This window comes from Cajanus cajan, chromosome 6, assembly GCF_000230855.2.
Source record: "Cajanus cajan strain Asha chromosome 6, NIPB_CcT2T_4, whole genome shotgun sequence".
NCBI classification, from domain to species: domain Eukaryota; kingdom Viridiplantae; phylum Streptophyta; class Magnoliopsida; order Fabales; family Fabaceae; genus Cajanus; species Cajanus cajan.
In genome coordinates, this window is record NC_138522.1 from 21,421,041 (window position 1) to 21,439,848 (window position 18,808).

At 30.3% G+C, this 18,808-nt stretch overlaps 1 protein-coding gene across 2 annotated transcripts; it reads left to right on the forward strand.

Moving 5' to 3' along the window:
* The first annotated feature begins 7,654 nt into the window (after nt 1-7,654).
* On the forward strand, nt 7,655-8,861 carry LOC114916707 (heavy metal-associated isoprenylated plant protein 16). Of its 2 annotated transcripts, XM_083076864.1 has the most exons (4): nt 7,655-7,811; nt 7,930-8,008; nt 8,310-8,606; nt 8,724-8,861. In XM_083076864.1, the coding sequence occupies exons 1-3, from the start codon at nt 7,803-7,805 to the stop codon at nt 8,594-8,596; spliced, it is 375 nt and encodes a 124-aa protein (XP_082932990.1). In that variant the 5' UTR covers nt 7,655-7,802; the 3' UTR covers nt 8,597-8,606; nt 8,724-8,861. The 2 variants fall into 2 exon arrangements, with proteins under 2 accessions (XP_082932990.1, XP_082932989.1); XM_083076863.1 differs by having other exon boundaries at nt 8,310-8,861.
* Nucleotides 8,862-18,808: the final 9,947 nt, after the last annotated feature.

Consider the following 18,808-nt stretch of genomic DNA (forward strand, 5'->3'; position numbering starts at 1 on the left):
TATTGTATTCTTCGAGAGTGGGCACTAAGTCAAGGTGTGAGAACTCAAAATAGTGGAGTTTTGGCTTCTAGAAGTGTATCATGACTCTCACGAAGGTAGGGTTGACAATTATTCGTAGTAAATTGAGAACCCTCCCATAACACTTCTCAAAATCCAATCGTGCTTCTCTTAGCATCAATGCACATGTATTTTTGAGCCTTGGCATTGAGTGGTTGAAAATGTTCTCCTTTTTCAACTGCCCATGCATGCTACTGTCCATGCCTTCCATATCTAATAAAATAAAAATGAATAAGGATCAATGATATATCCTAAAAGTGCATGTTGTTGTGTTTATTTGCCTAGATTTTATCATGTTTTTGTTATCTAAAAGAGAGATGATGCATGATAAAGACTGTTTTATTCAAAAATGGATTATTATTATTATATATTACCATTATTATTATTATCATCATTATTATTAAAGTAAGAAACTATCTATATGATGCTGATGAAATAATGGCCTAAGAATGTACAAGAGGGCATTAATTTCCTTAACTTTTTAGGCACTAATTAACCGTTATTTACTTAAATCATCCATTCCTATTGAAAACAAGCAAATACACATGCATATGCTCAAACAACATACACCCACGAGTAGTCATGTTCAAATCCATGGGTTGAGGTCCCTACAAAAAAAGGTGCATAGTATAAGGTGGTTCAAACTGTTCTCATCGATCTTTAAGGCCTCTAAGGTGCCCTCACTATAGGGACACAATATCTCTATTACTGTCAACTGGTAGACGTTGGTGACCTATCCAAAGTATCAAGCTAGAGTAATTGGTTATCACCTTGAGCGTGATTTACGACAACGACCTGTGGGCAGCTAAGACCCTTTTTATGGTCATCTGTACATCAACCACTCCCTATGGTCATAACTCTCTTGCCCCAGGTATATAGGGAACTATTGTGTGCAAGGGTTGTGTACAATTTATTTTTAAACGAGTGCAGAAATTTAAACAATCATATAGTTATTGAAGCCATACTAAAAAGACATATTTGTAGACAATGTAAAAAGGTTAAAATTTAATTACTCTATTTTGCCAAATTTGTCACTAAATGGGTTTGACCCTCTCTTAGCTTCCCTAGTGAAGTCATCATCTGTCGAAACCCAAAAAAATTCTAATCTTACCCACAAATGGTTTGGACCACTGATTTGAAAATCTCATCAGTTTCAGAATGCCCGAAGACCGAACTAATCATTTGTTTGATGGTTTTGAAAAAGAGTTTGAAGGAGTCGCCATCGATATTTTACACAAAACATTAGAAAAAGAAAAAGGGGTTTCAAAAATGTCAGTTTTGGCCTTCATAACCAAAGTCAAGTTTGGGGGTCGATTATATGTGGGGGAAGGTATTTGACACCTCACAACGTCCTAACTCGGTACCTTATGGCAAATTTGGCATAATAACGACGTAATTAAGTTTCTACCCCTTTTATTTTATTATACATACAATAATTTACATTATTCCTATTTTACAACATTTGTATTATTATGTTATCTACATGGCGTTCAATCTATTGCATGCAAATAGAACTTATAAATAAAGCAAATAAAGAGAGGGAAAGAGAAAGAGAAAGAATTTAGAACCTTCAAAGTAAGCTTTTATAAATCTCTTCAAGAATTCGTATAGAGGCACTTTTTGACAGCCTTTCATTTTACAAATACCTCATTATCACTCAAAAATTTCAAAGAGGGGAGAAGAATTCCGCTCGTACACCTTGTCTTGGAGAATGAGCCCTGGGGATGCTTTTATAAGCACCTAAGGAAAGAGAACGGTCGTTCCTAACACTAGAACAGTCGTTCCGTGCCTCATAATAACACTAGGAAGACCTATTGGGAACAACCATTCCCAATCTAGGGTTTATGTTGAAATTTTCTGTTGGGAATGGTCGTTCCAAGGTTGGGAACGATCGTTCTGTGCCCAAATCAGGGTTTTTCGTGCAGAAATGTCTTTCGGGCCTCCTAGGCTTCATCTTGGTCCGCTTTCGTGCCTTTTTGGGCCCTCAAGGGCTGCTCTTCTCGTTCCAAAGGTCCCGAGACCCTTATAGGAATAGGCTAGACAAAAGCTGGTGTCCACAAATACTTGGGTAGTTGTTTGAAGAGGCAAGTCAAAAAATACTTAAGGTTAGGCTAGAAATGACTTATTAAAAGAATACTTGTATCTTTGTTTGAAGATAATGAAACTCAATTTGGTTGGATTGAGAACTAGACATAGTCTCGGTAGTTGAGATGAACTAGTATACAAATATGTTTTGTCTAACTTCTCTTCGCACTCCATCTAACTAACATTACTACTTTACTATGAAAAAGTACAAGTTTTTGATACACACTATTCAATCCTCCTTCTAGTGTCTATATTTTCTCCACATGCTTTTACATCTACAATCATGTGCTACCAATCTCCAATATCACTAAAGGTACTCCAAATATGAGGTAGCCTAGAAGCACATGGATCAGATCACCACACACTAAGTGACCCTCTCAACTCACTTTCAACTAGGAGAAGATCTTTCAATATACAGTCAGGGCATTATAGTTAATCGTGGTCACCTCCCATGCATGATAGAGGTTCCTACCATAACACCCAGGGCCAAAGTAGAAGATTATAAAGACCTTCCTACATAGATTCACACCATCTTCAAAGAAATTATGCATGAATACATAGACTATCACACCACAACACTAAAAACAATGATTAACGCACATGCTCAAAGCCAATATCATCAATCACCAATGTCTTAAACATTTCACATAATACTTAAGTCAAACATCAATATTTCATATCACATCATGCACAATCATCTCATATTGCATATAAGCACAAAGTTTAATAAAAATAATTTCATATCTTCATCATCACTCATTCACAAATATCCTTACTCACACTTTTTGCTTCTTAATTATTGGTATTAGTAATTCAAACTATTCTCAAGATTAAACACTAAAAGGATAAAATAACTTACCATTATAACTCACAAACTATCTTTACTTATCTTAAGTTTCTATAACATTGTGTAGTCTAAATGCGAATTCTAGATTTACACTTATGATATCATTTTAATCCCAACTTTAGTGGAAAGGTAAGATAATTATATACAACTTCTATGTTGACCTGAAGAGTTGATTTTACTATCTACTATTTTTAAAAATTACAAAACTATAGTGTTTAAGCCTAAATTTGACAACTTAACATTTACTCACTAATTTGATCATATATTGAGTTCTATACCTTATTTTTGGGTGACTCCAACACCATTGAGAATATAACATCCAAGGTTACAAATTTTATGAATACAGCAAAAATTAATCCATCCATTTAAGGCTCTTCATAAGGATTACAAGTTACATATGTTACCTTTCACGCAGAGGACGTAAAACTCATCTTATGACTCACATAACTTAGTTATTTCTTAACAATGTTACGTAATTTTTAAGTCTAAACTGTTATATCAAATATCTACTTTCCATTGCAATAAATAGAACTTTATTTAGTTAACCACACGTAACGAAATCACCTAAATACTAAGCCGTGTTAAATAATTATATTCCTTTTATATTATTTTATATTAATTAATTAATTAAAATAATTTTACTAGTCCCTTTTAATTCAATATATTAACTTATAAAATTAAAAAAAATAATTTCTGAATTAAGAACAAGCCAAACACAATGCCAGAAAATTCCTCACATGTTTAGTTGTATAAAGTCTTCGTCAACTTGTAGGTTTTACGGTGATTGCACACATGAATTTTCAACAAAATAATCTAAGTAAACGATTGATAGCATTAAATCACTATTTGTTCGTAGACTTTACAGGCCAAAGTTGTCGGACGGTTAAGAAAAGCAAACGAGAGGCAATTATGTTAAACTAGCCAGAAAAATACACTTTCTGCCTCATTATATTTTAAAAAATAAATAAATAAAAAGAAAATAAAAATGAGATGTTATTCATAAGAAAAATAGTTATTGATAAATAAATAAAGGATAAAATGGTCAATATAAAAATATAAAAAAAATAGTTATTGAAAGTAGTATCCTTTTATATATTAGTATAAATTTATTAGTTTAAAGTTTTTAAATTTAATTAAAAAATATTTTTTTCTAATTTTTAAATTAAAAGGATATAATGGTTAAAAAAAGTGGAGACTAAAGTAGTTAGCAAAAAAGGTATCTCCTTTATATATTAGTATAGATTAGTGAAAAAAATGTATTTTATATCTTATTAATATTGTAGGATATGAAAGTTACAAAATATTATGTTGTAGATTATTTTTGAAAATAATAAATTTATTTAAATTAATTAAATAAAATTACTGAATTATCATCCACTTAAAAAAAAAGAATTATATCATAATAAATAAAGAGTATAAACATCTTAAAATTTGTAGATATAAAAATGATGTATCTCTTTTATATATTATTATAGATTTTATATATTATATAATGTTTATAAAAAAAATTCTAATTATTAATTTTTGTTTATACTGCATGTATCCTCTAATGTAAACGTTTAAGTTTGGTAGATTGCTCAAGTGACAAATCTTTTCTTTTAAATATTTAACGAGTATTTAAGATTTAAATTTGAGATAATAAAATAATCACACAGTTAAATAACTCACAATTTTTTTTTTATTAATAAGGAGAACTTAAAATCCAAACTAGAATCCACGAAGAAAGATACATAAAAAAAATATCTGCAAGAAAAAGAAAATAAATCTAAGAAAAAGGAGATTCATAAATACAAATACCCTTTGATAATGATAGACCCTCTTATTAAATATACCAACTATTTAATTAGTTTCTCTAAATTAATCTATTCAAATAACACTAACAACCCTCTATTGACAAATGACAATACAGTGATGCATTGAAATGGTAACCACCCTATTGACAATATAGTGATGCATTGAGATGGTTTGTACCAAAAGTAAGTTTAAAATTTGTTACTGCTAATTTGTCAAGTTAAGAAAATTCAATGATGTAAGAAACTATTAAATAAAGTAAGTTAATCCTTTATGTAAGTAAAATCTTTTGAAAATTACAACTGATTTTCTTGTAAAATTTGACACTATTTTCAATTTTACCCCAGCATCAGAGCAAGTTTAATGCGATAATCTTTTACCTAATCAATACTTCGACCGATTTTTGAAGAGAAAAAAAATGTGTGAAACTTCATATGCTTAGAGAAAATAAAAACTTTCTTTAAGTTGAAGAATTAAATTATTTATATTAATATTTATATTAATGTACAAACATGTTTATTATATATAATATAATTAAAATTTATAATAAATTATTTATATTAATATTATTATGTTTGAATATATAAATTATATTTAAAATTAATGTAAATAAATATTTTAAAACATATAAATTATATTTTATATTTATAATAAATAATTTATACTGTAAAAAAATATTTTTAATTATTAATAATTTATTTTAAAATATCGATATTTAATTTAAATTATAATAAATAAAAATTGAATTCGATAAAAAAAAGCTAAAAAATCTATATTTCTCAAAAAAAATTCTAAAAATATTTTTATACAATATAAAAATTCATATTTAATTTATAAAGGTAGATGAGTGTCCGTATATATTTTTATTCATTTTAATAAAAGTTATCGACAAAAGAGAAAGAAAAATAGGATTCAAATAATAAATAAATTTTCCTTATTCCACATAACGTAATTTATTTAAACTTAACTTTATAATATTGTTTGATACTAACCACATACTACGGATCTTGGTGGGAATATATAAGATTCATTTAATAAAATGGTAGAATCAAACCTCAATAAATTAATTGAGATGAATTTTAATGGTGTGGTTTAGCGGTAGAGATTGATCCATGCTTAAACAAAGTCAGGAGTTTGAATCCTATCTTGTGTATGCAGTCGCGTTAAATCTTGAAGTCAATTATCTCACATTTTGAGATGCTATCGGGGGTGGATATTCCAGGAAAAAAAAATTAATTAAGATAGAATAAGTCATCACGAGCATATTAAGGATAGTCTTAATTTCACTTATTATTTTATAAAATAATTTTTATTTGACAAGATTATTTTTTTAGATAATTCGTAAAGTCTAAAAGAACATTTCCAATTTCCATAATGATGACGCGGTTTGAACATATTAATGGCTGCGGCAGCGCTTTGCGTGCGATTATGCTAAGCAATTTCCTCCATCTAAAACAAAACATTAAACTTAACGGAACGAGTGTAATCCACTATTGATAACTCAATCGATCTAAATTGATTCAATTCAATGAATACGAATAAATTTATTGATTTAAATTAATTCAATGAATTTGAATGAAAAAATTATATTTAAATTAAATCTAATTCAATTCAATCAAAATTTGACACTATATAAATTGAATAGTATGTTTTGTATTTTTTCCACTCTTAATCCAATTCGACAATAAATAAAATCAATGTAATTATATTTTTTATCATTCTTATTCAATAATAAGTAGTATTATATTTTTAAATTAATAATATTATAATAATATAATATTTATTTTAAATTTTTATTTTGTATTAATGTTGATTGTTTGAATTAATAATAATATAGCAAATCAATAAATTTATTTTAAAATTTAGTTTGTATCATTATTTGTTTTATCGATTACTAATATTATAATTGTAATAAAAAAATCAAATAATTTACATCTATTATGAAATATTTAAATTTTTATAATAAATAAATAAATTTAATTATATTAACTTAATTGCCCAAACTCATTTATGATCGAGTTGAATTGGATTGGATTTAAAAAAAAATATACAAATTCAACTCAATTCAACTTGCTGAATTTTGATCAAGTCGATAACGAATTCATCTAAATCTAGCCAAACCCAACATGCTTACACCCCTACTTAGTAGTTTAAGCACCCGGTTTTAGTATGTAATATTAGTGTTTAAAATTAATAAGTTGTCAAATATATTTATAGAATATTAAATAAATCTTTAAATGTAAATATTTATTATTATTTTGGTATATACATTATTACTTTTATGAACTTATTTTAAAATTGTCGGAATTAGTTAGTGATAAGGTTAACCAAGTATATATAAGTGACGAATAATCTCTCTTGTATAATCTGATTTTATAAGATTGAATTAGACTTATAATCTACTTTCTTAAATGATATTAGAACTTATCTCAATTGTTTCTTAATTGTTATTATGCCTACCGTAACAACTATTATCAAATCACCTGAAAATATTTAGTTTTTGATGTGAAAGGGTATCTTGAAGATCTCAATCAACTAATGATATAGTCATAATAATGTATTTAAGTATGAAACAATTTTCACTTTAGAGCTCTTACTAATTTTATATTCGAGATGTCTAATTTTCGATGTAAAGTGTATTAAAAATTTCATATCAACTAATAATAAAAACATAAAATATATATATTCAAGAAGAAATTTTCTTCTTATAAAAATAATATTTATTTTATAAATCAATTTTATAAAATTAAGTCAAATCGTTGAAACTTCCTTCCAAAATTTGGAATGAAATAAGTGTTTCCTCAAACTTAATTCTTACACGTGACAGGTTCTACACAAAGCCATTGTTTACTACTAATGCCTATAAATACCAAAAATGCACAAGTACTTCTCTGTGCACTAGTCCAACTACTTAAACCACAAACCATTCTCACACCCTCTGTTTTTTACTCTTCTCCCAATAAGTTGGCTTCTTGGAACCCATATATATTGAGATTTAATTTCTCTTAAATTAGCTCAATTAATGGGAAAGGTAAAGTACTAATCTTTGGCTCCGCTTAGAAGTTTCATTTAAAAGATTCTAAAATCTAGTTGTATCTTGTTTTTCTCATCAAATAACTTAATCATCTCTGTTTCTGAAATGTTTGCAGCAAAAGGTAGTGATCCGGGTGTCCATGAATGATCAAAAATCAAGGTCCAAAGCTATGAAGATTGCGGTTGGACTTTCAGGTAAGAAAAGTCACTTTAAAATTAAGGAAAGTATTAATATCGATCCTTAAGAATGATTAATAAAAATGTTTAATTACCTGTTAATCTTTATAGTCTAATCTTTATATATATATATATTTTGTCTCAGTTTACATTTTTGTCGTTTATAAGAACTTAAATTGTATGTACAATAGTTAAAATGAGTTATGAAAGGTGAATCTAATGAAATTATAAAAATCAAAAAGATAATTAATTTCCACCATATTTTTTATTCTAAAGTTGGAAACCATAGCTGAACATAAGTGATGTGCAAAATGTGTAGGAGTGAATAGTGCAACCCTAAAAGGAGAGGGCAGGGATGAAATAGAGGTAACAGGAGAAGGGGTGGATTCAGTTAAACTGTGCTCTTTGCTTAGAAAGAGTTTTGGGCACGCAGAACTCTTGAGCGTTGGTTCAGCAGAAGAGAAAAAAGAAGACAAGAAAGAAGAGAAAAAAGAAGAGACAATCATACAACCCTTGGACCCTTGGCTTTGGAGTGGTCCTAAATACCCAATGTGTGATATAAGGTGCACAAGTCAATTTCAGGACCCCTATTGTTCCATCATGTGATAAAGAGAAAGTGAGTTTGAGTTATCTCAATTTTACAAATTCCATTTATAAAAAGAGAATTGTCTTTATTTACTTTTCTCATTTTTAACTTACACAAAATTTGGGTTTTTTTCTATGCATTGTGAAGACCTACTTGTGTGACACTTTTGCAACCAAACATAATCCTTCTGCTGTGATGACATGGGTTCATTGAAAAGCATAAGGCAAAATGGTTAGCAAACAAAATTAATATAAGTAATGGGAGAGATATTTTGATTTTTGGGCATGTATTGTGTGATATGAGAGACAATTTTTCTGGCTTTGTTCATGAATTCAATAAGGACTTTATGCAAAAAATAAATAAAATGAAATTGAGTAAAATCTTAAATTTATCTTTGACGAATTTGGAGATGGATACACAACTTTTTAAGAAAGTAAAACAAAACATCGTTTTTAGTAACGGGTTTATTATCAAGGATACCTTTAAATTTTAGTAACCAACTTTGCTAGAGGCTAATGTATTCTTTCTTAAACTTATCATATTAATAGCAAGTAGTAAATACATGAGTCCTTATAAAAAAAAAACAAAAAAAATATATAACAACTTTAAAAATTCTTAACCTAACATTTAAGGATAATCCAAAACTAACTAACGAAATAGATAATTTGAGAACAAATAGGCATGGCAATGGGGCGGGGCGGGGCGGGTTTTACGTTCCCCGCCCCCGCCCCCGCAAATTTAAACCGCCCCCGTCCCCGCCCCCGATACCCGCCGGGGATAAAATCTAGGTCCTCATCCCCACTCCTGGCGGGGTTCGGGTTTCCCCGCCCCGCCCCCGCCCCTGCCCCTGCCCCCCGCTTTTATTTTTTTTCTTCTTTTTTCTTTTAAATAAATATGAACAATTTTAAAAAAATAAAAGAAAAATAAAATAATATAAATTTTTACATATAAATATTTATAATTTTGGTTTATATATATAAAAATAATTTTTTAATTATATTATTAAGCGGGGCGGAGGCGGGGGCGGGGGCGGGGGCGGGTATGGAGACGGGGCGGGGTGGGTATTAACATCCCTGCCCCCGCCCCCGCCCCCGATTTTATCAATCGGGGAAAACCCGAACCCGAACTCGAACCCGATAAACACGGATTTTTCCCATCCAAATTGGGGTGGATTTGGGCAGGTACCCACGGGGACGGGTTAGATTGTCATGTCTAAGAACAAACCAATACAGAGACTAAACAGAAAGTAAGGGTACATAAATTGTTTTTTTAACATGTGATCGGACAATAAGTCCATTTTAATATGTTAGAAACAAATAAAAGAGTGCTAGGAGCACAGATTTTTTTTTTTTTTTTTTATAACGTGTGACTGGAAAATATATCCACATTAATATATAGAAATAAATAAAAATATATAAAATAAGAGAATGTTCAGTTTAATATTTTTACCAAAGAAATATTAATTTTAAAGAGTTAAAATAATTGTATACAAATAAATCACTTAAAACTAAAAGCTTACTATCTATAACACTAAATTATTAGAGTAATGTGTGCATACTTTTATATATCATATATTTCTTAATATTTATTATTTTTTATATTTCTCTTCTCATGATCCTATCAAATTATATATATATATATATAAACACCAATATTTTAATCAGTAAAATATACAAACATGTATATTATACATAATTAAAATTTATTATAAATTATATATATAAATAAATATTATATTTGAATATATAAATTGTATTTAAAATTGTTACATATAAATATTTTAAATATAAATTATATTTTAAATTTATTATAAATAATTTATATTATAAAAATATTTTTATTTATTGATAATTTATTTTAAAATATTAATAATATTTAATTTATAAATAATTATGATAATTAAAAATTAAATTAAATAAGAAATTTAAAAAAAAATCCCTACAAATATTCTTGTTAAAGAAAATATCTAAAAACACTCTCGTACAAAATAGAGGCTCGTATTTAACATATAAGAGTTTATATATATATATATATATATATATATATATATATATATATATATATATATATATATAATAATGAATAATAATTTTATTTTGGGTTTATTAATTAATAAAAATTGTTATTTAACAAAATTAAAAAATGGAACGTAAACATATATTTTAGATATTATTCAATTGAATATAATTTTATCGAGTTTTAAAAAACAAAACTAGCTCCTTTTATCGTTATAATTTTTTTTACTAAAAATAAGTAAAATTATTGTGAATAGTATGAAAGAAGTATCATCAAAAGGCAAACAATAAAAAAAATGCACATAGGTATAATGAAAAGGCAAAAGGTGAAGTTTGAGTAATTTGATTTATTTAAATGGCATCATGTATTTATTACGAAATAAAATCATTCAGTTGGAAGTATATAAGTGACAATTTTATCATAAATTAATTAAAATAAAATAAAATACATATTATATAAATAATAAATATATTTGAAAAAATATATAAAAAATTATATAATATAGTTGCAAGTGAGGTTCAACCTCCTTGGCTCAAAAAAGACATTTGAGAGCTATTTGGGATGATGTGCGCCGTTGAAACTCAACTTGTTTGAATAATATGCCAACAATAATGTTAATTGACATTAATTTTCATTAGTGTTGAGACCCGTAACTGCATTATCCGAAAAATACTAGTTGGCCATGAGAGTTCGATTGATATTCTCTATTAGAAATCTTTTCAACAATTAGAGATATTTGAGAGGGAGTTGATGTCTTATGGTGAAACCTTTGTTGGTTTCTCTAGGGGGAGGGTGAATACACAATGATGTATTAAATTATTCATGCATTTTTGCTTTGATGAAAAAAAGTATAAAGATGTACAAGTTAAATACGTGGTAGTGCATGGAAACATATGTTACAATATACTGCTCAATCGACCCTCCCTCAATGCTCTTGGGGTGATAATGTCAACACCTCATTTGACAATGAAGTTTCCTTCAAAATTCAAAAGAATTCTCATGGTGCACATTAACCAAAAAGTAGGTCAAGAGTGTTATTTTGTGAGCCTACGCATGAGGACTCTAAGAGAAGAAAAAATGAAAGGGATCAACGTGGTAACCTTTTCCAAGCCGAACTCACTAACAATTATGGATCTCGACCCCCACATGGAGCAAGATAAATGGGTTGAGCACACTAAAGAAACACAACCTCTCCAAATAGGTAAAGAGATATCGCAGGTCACTCACCTTGGGGTGACTTTGTCTAAATCGGATCGCACGAGCTTAGTGTTATCTCCTTTGGCAAGTGTACCAAATCGTATAAGTAGTTCAATAAAAGTATAAGTATCATCTTCCAAGGGACTTGCGCAACACTTTGCAATTTCACTTGTTATACTAACTAAGTTACCGAAAAGCAATAAGAATTTGATTTGTTGCAGTAAATAATCTAAACAAGTAATAACAATTCCTTTTGGTATTTTGGTAAACACTTAGAGTGCAAAACTTGATTCTAATGCAATATTAATAAATTGTTGGGATTTGACTTCACTAAACCTTCCTTTCATGTTCACCACTAAGTTCACAATAGTTATTATTCAGAATTTATCAATCACTTTTAAAAGTAACCAACCCTAATCTCTTACAAGTTGGCATCTAAGTTGCTAACTTAAACTATCAATCTCTTGCATAGTTTAACCAAGAAACTAGCTTTAAAACCCAGAGCTTAAGAAAGACCAATGACATTTACTCTATCTCTAGCAATAAGCACCATTAGCTGCTCTATTTCAAGTCAAAGATTTAAAATCATTTCTCAATCTCTTAAAAACCTTAAGTTCAAGTTAAGGGTGATCAAGCCATAACAAGCATTATGTACAGAAAAAAAGCAATAAAACTGAATAACAACTAACATTGATCACTTAGAGTTTACACATGAGAATGAGTTTAGTTACATCAAACCCCAACAAGGGAGAGTTTAGCTACACATAAACATGTAGAACTCTACAAATGATGAAGAAAGGAAAAAGTTTGATCTGGAAGGTTCCAGAGCTCTCCAGTCGCCACACAAACTCCAAGAATGATTCTCCTTGCTTCTCTCCTCAAAAATCCCACTTTTAGGTCATAAAAGCTTTTGTCTTATGTGAATAATGACATGTCAGCACAATCCACGCTAAGCGTGAGATGCCACACTAAGCTTGAGGATGGATCCAGAGTGAAATGAGGTTCTGGGACTCCCACGCTCAGCCCCAATTCCACGCTCAGCGTGAGGATTGAATTTTTGTTCCAGTGATTCTCTACCAAGTTAAGGCTAAGCGTGGATCTGAGGCTTAGCCTGGGGACTTAAACAAAAAATTTCTTCAACTTCGAATTCACCATTTTGTGTTTGACTTCCTTCCTTCTTTCCTAGCTTTTTCCTAAACTACAAAACAACAACCAAATACTTGTAAGTTACCTAAAAATATGATTCAAAAACAAAATGTGATCACCTAACAATTTAGATATGTTTTGAGTTAAAAACAAGGTCTAAAGCAAGGAAAACTGATATAAGTGCTTCAAACTAGGCCATAAACTTAATGAAATCATAGCACTTATCATTTAGAAACAACTATTGGTAGGAACAAAGGCTTGTTCACATAGATACCATTGGACATGCCAAGCATTGATCCATTTTCTTTGCCATAAGTTCTTTATTTTCCTTGAGGCCAAGCCAATTACCTAAAGGAAAAGAAAAATGGAAAACAAGTAGAAAGTCACTATTGAAATGGAAGTCTCAAAACTTCTCGAGGCACGGTTCAAAAGGGAAGTGCATTACACGACGTAGTTGACGAACGTAGTAATGGTAAAAAAATTGAATGACAAATGGTGAATGTGCATTGGTTATACCAACTTAAACAAGGCTTGTCCGAAAGATGTATATCCACTATCGAACATTAATAGGCTAGTCAATAGAGTAGTAAGCCACAAAATCCTAATGTTTCTTGATGCTTACTCTCAATACAACCATATCAGGATGTATCCCCAAGATGAGGAAAAAAAAAGGCTTTCATTATCAAGTTTGCTAATTTTTGCTATAGAGTTATGCCTTTTAGCCTAAAGAACATTAGAGCAACTTATTAAAGGCTCGTGGATATTGAAGAAACATATAGGAAGGAATATAGAGGTATATGTTGACGACATAATCATCAAGTCTAATGACACCTTCGTGCACGTCAAAGATCTAAGGGAAGTATTCGCCGAATTACAAAAGCATAACATGAGATTAAACCCAAAGAAATGTGTCTTTGGAGTGGGAGGAGGCAAGTTCTTAGGCTTCATGCTCTTGACCCAAGGAATTGAGGCAAATCCAAACAAGTGTTAAATAGTTGTGGAGATGAGGAATCCACAAAATATAAAAAAAAGTCTAAAGGTTAGCATTCCTCACATTTTGAATCCATTATGAACCTTTTGAATAAAGTCAAGAGTTTTCAATGGTCAGAAGATTGTGAAAACACTTTCTAGTTACTCAAAGAAACATTTGCCACCCCTATGATCTTTTCCAAGCCAAACTCGGCATCAAAGTTGGTTATATACTTCTTGATGTCAAACAAGGCAATGTGAACATTCCTTTTATGGAAAAAAGCCCACAATGTTATGAGTTTGCTTGATTAGAGTGAGTAAGTAAAATTTATTTTCAAAATAGGTTGACCTTTTCTGATACTTGTTTTGTCATGTCTGAACATTCCTTTTATGTATTTTTCCTCTTTACAACGCCTAGTGACAATGCACTTTTGATCAAGTATTACACTTATACAAAAATAAGGTAATAATACAATAATTGTAATGTATTCATAATAGATCATCACAGGACATACTTATCTTTTAGTTTCAAATACATACTTAAGCGTTTAAGGGCGCAAAAGTAATTTTTGTAAAATATGAAGTATTGAACTTCCTTTTATATTGGATGCTTACTTGTAGTCCTAGTGCATTGGATGCTAGATGAATGTAACATAAGGATATTTATTTTATCTTGCTATTTGGACAACCAACTTATTTAGTTGTTTTAATTATTATAGGTACGACCTTTCGTATTGATTCTAGCTTACATGATGTGATACTTGGGTTATTGTTAGAATCCTTTAGACACATAATACATCCACATACTCATAGTGATATTAGTCTATCAAAACACATTATTTTGTTATCATCAAAACTATATTAATGTTTGACATTTCAAAAACATCTTTGGTTTAACAATTTGCAAGTTTTGTCATCAACTCTTAAACTATTGTATACATGAAAGCATTATCACATGTTTCAACATTTTGAGGCCTAGACTTCCCTCCCTTTTGGTTTGACACACCTTCCTCCAAGATGTTACATTAATCTTTCTATTATCTGATGTATCACCCCATAAAAAATCTTAATAGATCTTATTATTAGCTTTGTCGCATAAAGCTCTCAACATGAAAACTGATCGCATAATATATTGTGATATAGTATTATTCTTAACTATTGACGTTTAAGTAAAATTTTTTTTGGAATTTTAATGTAAAAAATCAATAAATTCTAAAAAATACTCAACAAAAATAGTTAAAAATCTTGTTGAAGAATTGTCCCAGAGAATGCCCCTTATTTGAGATAATATTTTAACATACATAGAGAAAGGATTATTTAATTTACTTCTATAATATTATATAAAGGGAATACTTTTTTTATTAACAATTTTTTATCTCCATTTTTATTAAGATGATTTTATCCTTTAAAAGTTGCATATCCACCTATTTACACAATTTATTTATTTTTTCCAAATTATTATCATTTTTATTTTTCTAACCACTCAAGGTAAATGCTTCCTCCTCCATGCAAGGTTTGAGATAAAAACCTTGTTATTCAAACTATACCGTGGTTTACTCTAAATATTTATTAATAGAAAAAAAAAATTCTTCCAAATTTGTATATTCATGATAAAAAAAATTTAAGCTAGAAATAATTTTTTTTGTTTAGACCACAAATATTTCCTTTCAACTATTTAACACACTACATGTCTTGGACTCAAACTAACAAAAAAACTAGAAATAATTTACACATCAATACATAGGAAGAAAAATTATTGCAATATATTTAATTTAATATAGTAAAAATACATTATTTACTCAAGTTATTAATTATTTTTGTCTCCATTTTTACTGTGACTATATCCTTCAAAAATTATGAATACACCTATTTGCATGGCTTATTTCTTTTTCCAAATTATTATTATTCTTTTTTTTTTCTTCTATTAAACTATATTAACTTTCTAAATTCTAACCGCCCATAGTAACTAAATGTAGAGGGTGGATATAACATTTGATATGACCCATTTAAGTTACATCTCGCAAAGATCACATTTTTAATGGTCCAGATAAATTTGGTCCATGAAATAAACATTTAAAATTTTTTAACTTGCATCCAACTTGAAAAGTCTACGAATAAATAGTTCAGTCTATGTATCTAATGAAAATATGTTTTTTTAAAAAAATTAAAGATGTTTTCTTTCCTTTATGGAAACATGAAAAAGGGAAAAAATACATAAATACATTTGTCAAAAAGTCAAATATTTTAAATAGAAGATCAAAGTCTTAACATATCAATGTTTACGCATTCTAACAAAAACATTGAAGTTTGAATGTTTTAAAAATTTAAAAATTTAAATTCACCAACCAAAAATGAAACATATTATTATAAAGTTGGTTAATTTGTGTACTCTGCAGATTAAACTTACAAAGTTTGTGAACTTTATAGGTCAGACCAAAATATTGACATGGTTGATTAAAAATTGGGTTTGTATTTGTGTGCCATGAGCTTAACATACTAATCCTTAAATCTTAACACATATACTCACCCTAACTACATGCTCCACCACTTGGAGTTTGAGTTAAAAACTCCCCTTTACTATCACACTATTTCGCACTTTACTTTTTATCTATTAACATAAACTTTTTTGCTTTTTGTTTCCGATTTTTCTATATTCATGTTAAAAAAATTAAACTAAATTAATTTACATGTCAATATATAGTAAAAAAGAATTATTACAATATATTAAATTCAATACAATTTGTTCCACTCTGGAAGATGTTTAGGATTTTTTAGGTGAGCTACCAAAGCTAAAGTGATGGAACCAACTTCTCCATGAGAGTTAGTGGTTGATTCCTTCTCTTCTCCAAGGTTGATATGATGTGAAGGATGATCTCTTCAAGGGTATGGAAGTGGAGGATTTGGTGTTTGGGAAGGTGAAGGGTGACGCACAAAATGAAGGAGAGAAATGGATGGTGTTTGGTGGTGTAGCTCCTTTAGGCTAGCTCACTTCACTTAGGATGATGAAGGCCAACCAAGGAAGAGCCAAGCTCACTCTAGGTAGAGAGGAGAGGATAGGGGGCCATGGAGTTCCTAGGGGACTAAGGAAGGAATGAAGAGGCACAAAGGCTCACTCAAATTCATTAATTTCCAAAGTGGCTACAAGGTGGGTTACCTAGAGTACTTATAGGGAAAGAAAGGCATCTAGGGTTTCTTGGGAGCATTTGGCCGAAATTTTGGTGTCCAAATGCACCCTAAATGAATCCTAAATGCATCCCAAATGAAATGGGTCTCATCCCTCCTAAAAGACTAAAGTACCCTTAGGTCAAAAAAGAAAGAAATGGACTTTTGACCTTAAAAATAAGGCTTAAGTCCTAAAATAAATCCTAAGATTAATTTTGCCCCATAATACAAAGGCTAAATAAAAATACAAAATAAAATCCTAATATCTAATGTACCCCAAAATACAAGGGCAGAATGGGAAAAGGAAGCAACAAATTAAGGAGATGGCTAAAATTCCACACACATAATGATCATGGCCTTTGGTGTGGTGTGTTCTTCATCTTCCTTTACTCTCCTAGCCATGGACCTTGTGATAGGCCCTATATGATGCTTCAAGGATGGTCCTCCATCATCCCCTCCTTCTTGAGAAGGATTTGACCTCAAATCGTCATCCTCATCCATGTCATTAGTCCCTACAAAAGGTGTAAGATCACAAACGTTAAAAGAGGAACTAACTTCATAATCAGAGGGAAGGTCTAGAATGTATGCATTGTCATTAATCCTTTTGAGAACTTGAAAAGGGCCATCCCCCCTAGGGTTTAGTTTGGACTTCCTTTGAGTAGGGAATCTATCCTTCCTCAAGTGAAGCCAAACCCAATCCCCAATTTCAAAGGTTACCTTTTTCCTCCCTTTGTTGTTGTACTTGGCATATTTTTCGGTTTTTTTTTTAATTTGGCTCTTGACTTTTTCATGGTATTTTCTTATAAATTCAGCCCTAGATACTCCTTCTTTGTGGTACAAGGAAGTAGTATTAGGGAGTGGAATCAAGTCAAGAGGGGTAAGGGGATTAAAGCCATATACAACCTCAAAAGGAGAAAGGTTAGTAGTCTTGTGGACTACTCGATTATAGGCAAACTCTATGTGGGGGAGGCATTCATCCCAAGTTTTCTTGTTCCCTTTTAAAATGACCCTCAACAATGTGGATAAGGACATATTCACTACTTCGGTTTGCCCATCGGTTTGTGGGTGGCAAGTAGTGGAATAGACAAGCTTTGTTCCTAGTTTTTCCCAAAGAATTTTCCAAAAGTGACTAAGGAACTTAGCATCCCTATCGGACACAATAGTCTTGGGTAACCCATGCAAACGGACCACCTCCTTGAAGAAAAGTTTAGCAATATAGCTAGCATCATCTACTTTGTGGCATGGTATAAAATGAGCCATTTTGCTAAAACGATCCACAACCACAAAGATAGAATCAAACCTCCTTTGGGTCCTTGGGAGACCAAGCACAAAGTCCATACTAATGTCAACCCAAGGGGAGCTAGCTATAGGAAGAGGGGTGTAGAGTCCATGAGGCATTACTCTTGATTTTGCTTGAAGGCAAGTGATACACTTGGAGCAATGCCTTTGAACGTCCACTCTCATGTGTGGCCAATAAAATTTAGATTTCAAAAGGCTTAGGGTTTTATCAACCCCAAAATGGCCCATGAGACCTCCCTCATGACTTTCCTTAACCAAAAGCTTTCTAATGGATCCTTGGGGTATACAAAGTTTTCCCATTTTAAAAAGGTACCCCTCAAGAAGATAAAACCCATCAAAAGGCTTTTGGAGGCATTTGGTGAAGATGGATTGGAAATCTTGATCATCCTCATACAACTCCTTTATATTATCAAAACCAAGGATTTGAGACCCTAAGGAAAAGA

What these genes read in the sequence shown, in the direction of transcription:
- LOC114916707 (XM_083076863.1), top strand. An exon ending in GATTGCGGTTGGACTTTCAG is followed by an intron (nt 8,009 to 8,309) that starts GTAAGAAAAGTC and finishes CAAAATGTGTAG; the next exon opens with GAGTGAATAGTGCAACCCTA.